The sequence below is a fragment of the Mixophyes fleayi genome, chromosome 4 (genome assembly GCF_038048845.1).
Source record: "Mixophyes fleayi isolate aMixFle1 chromosome 4, aMixFle1.hap1, whole genome shotgun sequence".
NCBI lineage: Eukaryota > Metazoa > Chordata > Amphibia > Anura > Limnodynastidae > Mixophyes > Mixophyes fleayi.
Window position 1 is genome coordinate 82320175 of NC_134405.1, and position 12206 is coordinate 82332380.

The window sequence follows — 12206 nt, forward strand, 5'->3', positions numbered from 1 at the left end:
TGGGATAGATAGTTGCCCACATAGACCAGTAGAAGTCATCTTCCAACATGTCCAAGGTAGATCTAATCGATTTTGTTTGGATTATTTTGGGGCATTGTGGTGGGTTTGTGAGAAACATGCTGTTATATCGCTATTGCAGCATGTGTGACCAGCTCAAGTATATCAGTCTGAACAAACCTATGTTACAACTCTTCAACATTGATTAGCTTTAATTTGCTTCAATTTACTTGTAGTCAACTGAATCTTATCACAAGTTGAAATCATATATTGGGAAACTCTACCAAGTCAAATAAGTCAGTTTGTCCACTGGATTGTAATATGAGTTTGCATCCTTATAATATCACTTTTATTGGAAGATATTTACAAAGCACAAAATGTCCTAGATTAGTGCAGAAGCACGTAGTTTTAAGGAGCAATGTTTGTACAATGTTCTCTGCTGCTTTTGACACAGTCGATCATTCTCTTATCACCACCCTTCACTCCCTGGGTTTTTGCGAAACAGCTCTCTCCTGGTTTGCCTCCTACCTCTCTGGCCGCTCTTTTAGCATGTCTGCTTCTAACTCTTCCTCCCTCCTCTTCTCCCTTTCTATTGGAGTCCAACAAGACTCTGTCATTGGCCCTCTGCTCTTCTCTCTTTACAACACCTCTCTCGGTGAAGTCATTCAATCATTTTGCCTCCAATACCACCTCTATGCTGATGACATGCAAATCTATCTTGCCTAACGTGACCTCTCTTCCACCTTCCTAACCCAGGTATCTAGCTATCTCTCTGCTCTAACGACCTGGAAGTCATAGTGCTTCCTGAAACTCAATATCTCCAAATTCAAGCTCATCATCTTTCCTCCTGCCAATGTTGCTATACCTTCCAATATCTCCCTCTTGGTGGACAAAATGACTCTTCCTCCTGTCACCCAAGCCCGCTGCCTTGGAGTCACCCTTGACTCAGCCCTCAGCTTTACCCCTTATATCCAGTCCCTCACCAAATCCTGCCAATTCCTCCTCTATAACGTCATGAAAATACGTCCCTTCTTCTCTCAGGGAGTAGCTAAAATCCTGGTCCATTCACTCATTTTTCAGCTCGACTATTGCAACCTTCTTCTCACTGGCCTTCCTAACTCTCACATTTTTGACCTTCAAACCATATAGAATGCTGCGGCTAGACTCATCTTTTTCTCCCACTGCACCTCTTCCGATTCTCCTCAGTGTAAATCCCTTTATTAGCTCCCTATCCGTTTCAGAATTCCGCTCAAGCTCCTTCCCCTCACTTACAAAGCCCTTACCAACACTTCTCCCCCTTACATCTCTGACCTTGTCTCGAGGTACATACCTACCCGGCCACTCCGCTCTGCCTCTGACCTGTGCCTTAATTCACCTCTCATTACCTCCTCCCATGCTCACCTTCAACACTTCTACCGTGCTGCCCCTAATCTTTGGAACTCCATATCGTCTCACTTGACTCTCCCCCCCAACCTTCAGTCCTTCAAACGCCCATTAAAAACTCAACTTTTCAAGCTCACCTATCCTATCACCTCCTAACCATTCTATCCATCACCTCCACTTTCTCGTCTGCCATCCCCATCTCTTCCCAGATGGTCCTACTTTCTCTTACCACCCCTCCATCTAAAATATAAGCTCTTGCGGGCAGGATCCTCTTTACCTATTGTCTCACATCTGTCTACTGTTTGACTCCCTCGTACGTCCTGTCATATCTTTTACTGCACTCTATGTAAGTCACTCATCTGTGCTTCTTATATGTATTACCTCATCTATTTGTTACTTGCTTCTGTACCTGACGCTACGGAATCTGTGGCGACTAAAAATTAATAATAATAATGTTTGCAGAGTAGCAGAAGTTGGCACCTGATAGTGATGATTATGTATTATTATTTTCCCTTATTATTCAGGCATGACAATGTAGATTGTATATAAACTTATAATGTAATCTCAACATGTGCTTTGCTAAATAACTATTGTTTTTGCAACTCCCTAATAAGACATAGTAGTTGTTCAACTCTTACATGATCAGTAATGTCCAGGTTACACTCGCACTCAATGAAAAGCTTCACCATGGATGGAAAGTTCTGTAGAACTGAGATGTGCAGAGCAGATGACTTTTGCTGTAAGAACAGAATTCATTGATTGCATGTGACTCATACATTCAAAATTGACTTAAGTTCACACACTCTATACATTCTGCTACATTCAGTACAGGAACACACACTGACACAATCTATACATTCTGCTACATTCAGTACAGGAGCACACACTGACACAATCTATACATTCTGATATATTCTGTATGGAGCACAAGTTCACACACTCTATACATTCTGCTACATTCAGTACAGGAGCACATGTTCACACAATTTATACATTCTGTACGGAGCACATGCTCACACAATCTATACATTCTGCTACACTCAGTACAGGAACACACACTCGCACAATCTATACATTCTGATACATGCTGTACAGGAGCACATTCTCACAAAATCTATACATTTTGATACATCCTGACCTGTACAGAGCACACGCTCACACAATCCATACATTCTGATACATCCTGTACAGGAGCACACGCTCACACAATCTATACATTCTAATACATCCTGTACAGAGCACACTACTCAACAAACTGATATATACAACGCATATGCTCACACTATCTATATATTCCTATATATCCAGTACGGGGCACTTGCTCTCAGCTTCATATAATGGACATTCATTAATATCAGAAAACTGCCAGAAACCCGAACTTACATGGTTCACGGCGTTGATGTTAATTTCTGCATCAATGAGGGTCCTGGCAATCTCTTCATGTCCATGGAAAGCAGCATAATGAAGGCAATTCATCCCCTTCTGTGGAACAAAGAGGACTATTTAGTTTTGCTGCTTGTTTCTACATTTTAATATTTCCTATGATATTAATTACTAAATTAAAGACCTTCACCTATTTTTTTTTATTCAAGTTGCATCCTCCCCCTAATAAGCAAATGTGGATTAACTTAAAGAGGGACCCCCACTTTTCTGCTTGTCAGGGAGATAGTGCATTTTTGGTAAATATAATATATATATAAACTTAATTTGTGTGTGTGTTTTGTTTCACATTTCACTAACAACCCCTTTCGTCATGTAAGCAGTAAAGCTCATTTACCAAAGTGCAAACCCACAGCCCAAATGCTCCTTTGCGACATCATGTATCTACTTTTCCTCAATTGCACCGAGTTCTACAAGGAAGTGAATGGAACTGCAGGACAGGTAGGTAGCATCTGTGGGATGGTATAAGTTGGCAGGGGGTGGGCAGATCTTGTGTCTGTGTGTGTGTGTGTGTCTCTGTGTCTGTGTCTGTGTCTTTTTCCACCATTTGGCAGAGATCAGGTGCCGTCCTACACTTTAACAGGACACATTTTACACCTTCCAGTTGCATTTCTTGGTACACTTCTAGCAATGCAATGAATACCTTGAACACACAAAACTGACACATGCTATATAGACAGCCCAAGTGCCCCTCATGATTAATTTATGACATAAATGAAGATGAAATGAGCAGTATTTTAGGAGAGAAAATGAAAAGTTCCAAGAACTTGGAAGGGGGTGTGCACAACGCCATTAATTAAAAAAAAAGGTCTACCTCAGACTTTCTGACCTATGGCAATATAGTCAACTAATTAATAATACAAACAGCTGCTAATTAACAACAGCATAGTAATACAATAAAGATAACTCCATCATTTGAATACATTTATTTCAATAATTTAAACGGTACACAACCTTACTAATAAAAATGCTTATAGATAATAAGCTCTCTCAGGTAAGGCCCTGTACACTTTTTTTTTCATTTAACGTCTGTTTGCCTTTAAGCAGTGGCTCGTACATGTTAAAAAATTAACAATTATAATACTGTTTATGTACATTAGGTGTCCAGTCACAGTTTGCTGACTGAAGTCAGTAGCTTGTTTATTCCACATAAGTGGTTTGAATCTAATGTAGCCGCCTTCCACAAGATGGCAGTTACAAGGCTTTATTTCATGCTCTTTCCCAATGTACATCTGGCAGTGGCTCTGAAGTGCACATATATTTGTGGAACATGCTGTATTTGGCATAAACTCTCTTTAATGTCCATAGTTTATATAACATATGAAAACCACTGCCTTCATTCTGTCACAACAGGTATAGGTTACCTCTGTTTGCACATTCACATCACACCCAGCTCCTAGAAGAATTTTAGCACAGTCAATGTGTCCTCCTTCTGTAGCAAGATGCAAAGCTGTCAGTCCTTCCTGCGGATACACAATATAGGTGGATTACTAAGATGTGAGTTTATAAACTGTATATTGCAGAGCCTCACTCAGAAATGGCTTATAGCTATTAATACACTGCTAACATTCCAGCCTGCGACTGCCCTTATTGTATACAGAACTCATGTCATTCCATTACAACAGTTCTTACCCCCGTACCAGTGTTAAAGTTGATCTGTCACCTACACAAAGTGGAACCAGCGATTTTTTGTGCTGCACATATATTCATGAGTAATCAGGTTAATACAGTCACTAAGAGGTAGAGGCAAAACAGTCATGAGTCATGAGGAACACATATTATTAAACTGATCAATATTAGTCCAGTCCACCAAATTGCTGCCCCCACTGTGTGTATCTGATTGGTCCACTTTATAGTAAACTAAAAGAAGCCAGACCATCACTGATCCAGGACCCACTGATGTGTGGACTAGAGGTTATGTCTGATCTGGCAGGGCTGGTATTAGAGAAATGAAAGTTTATGATACCCCACTCCCATCAAACATAGGACCATTTCAGGTGTTGCCTACTCAAGCAGCTGAACACTACTCACCTCTAGGCTGAGAAGAAGAAGACCACACCAATTAAGGGTATGTCATGCAATTTGAATACTGCCACCTCATGGAAGTTTTCAAGTAGTTTAAATAGGTCACCAAAAGAAAAATCAATTGAATAACTCAGAAGAACAAGGGGCCTTAATCATGTTTGGACGTACGTCAATTTGCATAGCGTATCTGGCGTGATTCCACACTGCATACGCCCAGAAACGGACATTATACCAATGAGAGCAAAACAGCGAATTCATATCCACATGCAACTGACACGTATGACTCCCTATGACTTGAGAGGCGGAACAGGAGAGGTAAGGGGGGGACGAACGTAGACCATGTGAAGTAAGGGCATGATCCCACAGGAACGCACCATTCAAGTCCTGTGTTTATCATAGGCTTGTTTTCAGCTGTATGTTTTGCACCCACTACAGGGCAGGTGTAAATACCGACTAGTGATGACCAAAATGGCATAGTCTTTGAATTAAAAAGTACATACAATAAAAAATCAATTTGTATGTACTGTGCACATTGAAGTCATCTTTATTTATGTAATTAATGTAAAAAAAAAATATTAGGTTTGAAAACAATAATTTTTTTAAATTATTATAGAATTACCAGTTGTTATTTAAATTTATGCTAAAATGAAAGTTTTATTGTACATACTCATGTGCGTTACACTGCAGTCTGTTTTGCTTGTCTCTGTATGCTAAGTACTATTTAGACAGAGCGTATTTCCACCCATAATCAAATCATAACATATCTTGAGATACGCTTGGATATGAATGTGGGCAGAACTACACACAAGTTGCATGCTCTTTTTAAACACGGAACTTACATCCAAGCTGCATTTGGACATAAATCAGGCCCAAGATATCTATTTAAACATTGTGAAACAGTGCAATAGAGAAATAATGAGAAAACTGCCCTAAATTTTTTTATTTAAAAACCTTGCATTGGCAGTTATTATACATGTCCTCCAACTAGCACCTTGTATGTGTTCTATGGTGCCTATGACCCCCTTGTGTTGCAAGTGCCACTTAACTTTCATTAATATTCTATCAATAAGATCCTTCCCTTTTGCGAAATGCGTTAGAATGAATATTTTCTGTGCGCCCACAATCATAGGTATGGTGCTGATTATTGCAAATTAATTAATTCCCAAAGGAGCTTTAGAAACACCACCAGACACACTAAATGTCATTTCTTGATGTGCACAAATGCACACACAACGCATTTCCAGTTTTGTGTCATTGTACTGCTAGTTTTGTGCAAATGCTATGGAGTTCCTCTAAACCCTGCCCTGTTATTCCCACATTACAGAGAAACTATTGCCTTTATACCACTTGCATGGATCGAAAACATGTATTGATCCTAAATGGGTTAACACAAATATTCAATGCTCTATACACACTTTTACTGCATGGTTTAAAAAATACATCTGTATGTACAAGTGAGCAGCTCTAAATATATCTGAAGAGAAACAGAGCAACATGAGGTTTCCTGTATCCTGCTGCTCAATGATTTCATATTTAAATGAGGCCTGAGTCATGTTCTTAAAAGTGGAGAAAATAAAAAAATAGTTTTAACTTCCTGATGATCAGATTCCACTAGTTGTTTCCACTTACCAGGTTTCTTTCATTCAGCTCCACACCAATTTCAACAATTTTCTGTAACACTTCTGTGTGCCCGTTCTTAGCTGCCAAGTGCAGGGCTGTGTTGATCTCCTAAAATACGATGATGTCTGTCATAAAAAATTTGCTAATATATCCCATTAAATTATTCACAAACAGGTATGAATACAGCAAACTTGTCCCAGTCTCTGTGGTTAGTTCCACAGCCCCCGTCTGAAAACCAGATCTGTGTGACATATAGAAGGGGGGGAGGGGGACCAATGAGAAGCCGCAATCACGGAAATTGAGGCTTCTGATTGGCCCACCTGGTCAGCCCCCAGCAGAGACATAAATCAAAGTCATATTATTTTAGAAGGAAAATGTAAAATAAAGTAGCAAATGACAGGAGGCAAATTTTGTGTATTTCAATATAAAACCAAACAATCTTCCTTACAATGATGCCTACATATTTTACATACAGATATATATATGCCTATATTTTGTTTTATGGTGATGCTGATTTGAAGATAATTTATACATAACATATTTTTCAATGATTTATGCATTGTTGTGAATGAAAATACTTCGGCTCCACAATGAGAGGGCATTACAAAATTCTAGAAAGGGATCGATCAATAGTAGTAAGGTTGTCATATATCTAGATATCATTTCTGAAGAGTTACTTGATGTTTGGGTTTTTATGCCAAGGGTACCTTGTCCTTTAGGCTGTGCTGACACCCAGAGCCTATCAGGAATTCTACCACTTCCATCTTGCCGTGTTCGGCTGCCAGGTGAAACGCAGTCCTTCCGAGCTATAAGAGAAGGAAAAAAAAAAGTGAACTTCCACTGCTGACGGAATGTTCTCAAACAATAATGGATACTACAAGATGATTGATCTGCAACAGGCTCAGAGCAACTTTGTGAGATGAACAAATAATAAGGAGAATGCAGCCTATCAGTTCACTAGGAGCTAATGATACCACTTAACAAATATTCATGAGAATGTAGGGACTGATTCATTAAGGATCTTAACTTGAGAAACTTCTTATTTCAGTCTGCTGGACAAAACCATGTTACAATGCAAGGGGTGCAAATTAGCATTCTGTTTTGCACATAAGTTAAATACTGACTGTTTTTTCATGTAGCATTCATTCACCTTCTGGTTTATTTGTCCATTGACTTAACACCCTCTGCATGACCATGAAGCTGTAGGTGGGTGAAAGACATACAGAGGGGGATTCTCCAAAAGTGGATGACCCCTTTCATTTATTCTCCAACATGTGAACCCACTAAGCAGTTAAATGAAACTATTTCCTGTTAACTGCCTAAAATGACAGCATTCAAGTACGATATATTTTTTACATGTAAAATAAACTTCCTTTTATTGTCCTCTATTTCCAGAAAGGAACAGGGTTCTTGCAATGCCAGGGCATCTTGGGCAAACAATGCAGGAACAGAAACACATAACATAATAACATAATGCAGAAACAGCTTCATGATTTTATTCAGCAAAATAACTTCTCTTGTTTTTAATCACTCAATTGACACAGAAATGTCACTGTCATCATAACTGTTTATGATGTTATTTACACCTAAGCATTGCTTCACATTAGGAGGTGTTGTCTGCCTATTTTGCATATGTACTGTTTTAAACATCTGTTTTACAGTCATATCCAAAAATAAATTATACTTTTCATTCGTAAAAAGTCCTGGGGTGCTCTTTACAATGCTGCCAAACTTTTTTTTCTGATGATACAAAAAAAAATATCAATCTACACATTTCTGTTGAATGAGACATTCTGTAGGCTGGGCTCCTATCTCTGGCATGCTACATGTTACTGTTTTACATCACTTGAAATTCCAGTTTCCATGTACACAGCTGTGGAATATGTTATACACTGTAAAACACACTTTGCGCTTCCACGCCCACCACTAACTAAACACTGTTTACTAGGCACATGTACATGACTTGTACTTTAAACAGTCTTACCGTCCCTCTCTTTAACTGCGGCCCTCTATGGGTATACAACTTATGTTTGGTCTATAGATCTACACATATGTTACAGTGATATTGATTTTTGTTGAAATCCAAACAAACAAAGTAGATGGTCCAGCACAATAAGCAACCATCAGTGACTGTAACATCGTAGAGACGTATTAGTCCTTCCGTGTGGCTGTAGCAATGCCTGAATGGCTCTATACTGGTAGTAATCTCTAGGGGTATTACATGAAGGACTAAACATGGAACAACTTGCATTCCAAGTCTGTCCAGAGTGTACAGAGTAGACAAAACATTCCTGATAACAGTCAGGTAGATCATCGAGGTCAGCCCAGATCAATACAATGCTACAACTACAGTCTCTTTGAGTAGCTGTAACGGCTGTAGGGATGAAACTAGCTTTCCTTGGTTACTAGTGTAAAGGTTATTTCCTGCTTGTGGCTGGTTGATATGGGAAAGCCTCACCCTGGCATTACTGTCCAATACCACGCAAATCAGAGTATGAGAATGAATAGCTTGCTGCACTTGGTCAATTGAAATAATGACCAATGGAATTATTTTACCCGCCGTATGCAAGGCAGTCTGTTCCCCTTACGGAAGTAAAGCAAAGCAGGCCGAAGGCAAGTGTGTGTGGACTGGGGGAGGTATAAGAATATAGACAGAGGTGCTTCTAATGGAAAAATATACTTGTCATGGGGGATCTATTTGTAAATGTTTAGGATGACTGAGGGTACATACAGATACAATGTGTGACAGATTTTTATCTACAAATATTAGAAAAGCTTCTGTAGTAGTTTCCAAAGAGTTAGTAGCTCCCAAGTTAAGGTTGTTTAAGAAGTGAATACAATAAATGCCTCACTTGTAAACAATATGGTAATAAGCTCACAACTGAGTACGCTAGCACTAAATAAATGTTAGCAAATAAATATCAAACGTAAGTAGTCTATCACATACTAGTCAGAGCTACATAAACTGCAACACTACATTTACCATCTCCATAGAAATGTCCTTCAGTGGTATCTTCTAGCAGTGAATCATGGAACTTTTATAGCACATGTTCAAAGAACCTCAGTTCCCTTTTGATCATTGGCACTGAGCATATAATTCAGAAGACAGACCATTATTCTCCACTAAGACAGTTATGTCAGAGAGAGTCTTATTGGATTTTTTCAAGTTACAAAGTCACCTGAGGGTCTAAACAAAGATCTGAACCTTTCAGTCTTCTGAAATTTATTTTCCTTTTATATTCCATTTATTTCCTTGACTTTCTCTAACTTTTTTTTTATTTTCTCATTGTATATTGATAAGTTCATATATTTGATAAACACCAATCGAGCCATGAATGCAACATGGCCCATCCAGGTTTGTTACATCTGCCGTTGGTAATAAATCAGCACATATCATAGTGATCAGCTGGCAATTCTGAGAAGCCTTCAGGCTAACATCTTTTGCTCACGGCATTCTGCTTTCTATCATCATCATCGTCATCACCATTTATTTATATAGCGCCACTACTCCCGCAGCGCTGTACAGAGAACTCAATCACATCAATCCCTGCCCCATTGGGGCTTACAGTCTAAATTGCCTAACACACACACACACGCGAGACACTCATTTAAATAGTTATTTCTTCCTGACACACATTCCACAGTACATAGATAATGTTCTGTTTGTTTAGTGAATTGACAGAGAACATGTGACTGCAACCATTGTTTAACACTTAAACTTTTGCCCAGTTCAAGTTAATAGAGTAAAATATTTACTTTTCAATGTAGAAGTGTTTCTATGAACGGAATTCAACACTATTTACAGGAAAGCACAGCCAATGTTTCATGAATATATTCTAAAGGTCACATTGAAATACTGTTTCCTTCCTGATTGTCAATGAGCCAAATGAACCGTTTTATCATATTATAATATGCTGCTCTAATGAAAGTCCAAAAAAACTCCTTGGGCCTGATTCATCAAAACATTCACCAAGTGCAACGTGTACATGGATTCTGCGCACTCCCAAATTCATCAAGGTACAGATCTGAAGATATGTGCGCTGCTGAATTCGGGTGTAGGTCTGCTGAGCTTTACTACACAAGACACTGCAGTCCAAAGCCTATGTGGATTAAAAATTTGCAAAAGAACACAGAAAAAAAATTGAATTAATGCCACCAGTTAATAATAAAATTATTAATGATAAAACAGTAAAAAAAATATTTTCTCTATCAAATACATTTCTTAGGGTGTTGTTAATGTCTACTGAACATAAAATACCTTTTTAAAGTTGCTCTTGTTTGCAAAATGTTATAGCCAGCATATGAGACTGTCATCACTAGTGATCAGGACTTAGACTAGCGCCTTAGCTGGAACTGAGATACGGCAGAAAAACAAGTAACCTTGAGGTCGCCAGAGCTGGATTCAGACGTGGCTGCGTGCGCTTAAGTTTGGCATGCCCTTACCATGCATTTACCATGGCAAAACACCCCTCCCTGCCCCGTTCACACCACAAATTCGCAGGCTGTAGTACGTGTCCTTTTGCGTTCAAAGACGGAGCAGAGAGGGCTGCATTTACTGGCGTGGGTCTCATATGTCAAAATCAGCAGATATGTGCCTTGATGAATCAGACACTGTGTCCATCAGGACATCTACCTCAAATTTACCTTAAGTACTCCATCCAGACTAACAATTCAATTTTGGGATGAATTAGGTGACATAAAATAAAATGTAATTGACTTCCGCTCAGTGGAACTGGCAGGACTCTGATGCTGTTTATGAAGATCATGTAAAAAGTGGCTCTGGCAACTGGAAAAAAGGCCTGTTGGTGTAATAAAGACACACTGGAGATCTGCAGGATCCAGTGAGCTCCTGTAAGTGATAATTCATATTTTATTTTAGGTTCCTTAATTCTACCCAAAACTAAAGAATTATACCTTAAAAAGCAAACTACCTAAGGTAGCCTAAAGTTAAATATAATGTGCCTCAGGTACTGCACCCCCAGGAAGAATATAACTGAATTCTGGTAGCCCATAAGTAATGCAAAGCTGACAATCAAAGAGACACCTCTACTTATGACCATATCAAACCAGGAATCTGCAACCCATTCTTAGCACAACATACTAACTTAGAAACATCCAGGCATTGCCATAGCAACAGCTAACATTCTGCTGTGTACATTCTGCTGTGTACAGCTCCATATTCTCCCTAACAAATAATCATTCTTTATTTTTCTTTTTTTATAGTGCATTCATATTTACAAAGCACTATACACAGCATTGTTCAGGCACAGTTTTCCTGCCTAATTGAACTTTCAATCTAATTTACGGATGCCTGAGATACAAGGAGCCAGGTCTCTCAGTGACATAGTTATATGGTCAGTGTTCTTGTTGTATGATCAGTGTCGCTAACCTATGAGTTACTCCTTCTTCCTCAACTAATATTATTTAAGACTCTTAACTCTTATCCAGTCTGTGGATTAATTCATGGGCATACCTGGCACTGCCAAGTCATATTCATGAATGTCATATTCTCATGGAATGCTTTTTGTCCTGCAAAAACAGACTTAAGGCAAAAGGGCAGACCTGTGAATTCACTGTGGGCAAGGATTAGTGCCGCAACTCTTCACCTCTGAGTGCTCCGTTTGTAAATCCTGCACGGAACAGACGTGTTGTAGGACAGGTACAGCATACAAACTACAACACAATGTTTATAGATGTTGTTGTTTGTTATTTATTTATTTAGTGCATTATGTGCACAATTA

At 38.9% G+C, this 12206-nt stretch overlaps 1 protein-coding gene across 3 annotated transcripts in view; it reads right to left on the reverse strand.

The window, feature by feature from the left end:
• Nucleotides 1-12206, reverse strand: part of ANKDD1A (ankyrin repeat and death domain containing 1A) — a 38012-nt gene that overhangs the window by 3889 nt on the left and 21917 nt on the right. For all 3 annotated transcript variants that reach the window (XM_075207650.1, XM_075207652.1, XM_075207651.1), the window contains 5 exons: nt 7173-7271; nt 6475-6573; nt 4185-4283; nt 2764-2862; nt 2019-2117 (listed from right to left, as the gene is read on the reverse strand). In XM_075207650.1, coding sequence (XP_075063751.1) covers nt 2019-2117; nt 2764-2862; nt 4185-4283; nt 6475-6573; nt 7173-7271 — 495 coding nt within the window. The remainder of the gene's footprint in view (nt 1-2018; nt 2118-2763; nt 2863-4184; nt 4284-6474; nt 6574-7172; nt 7272-12206) is intronic.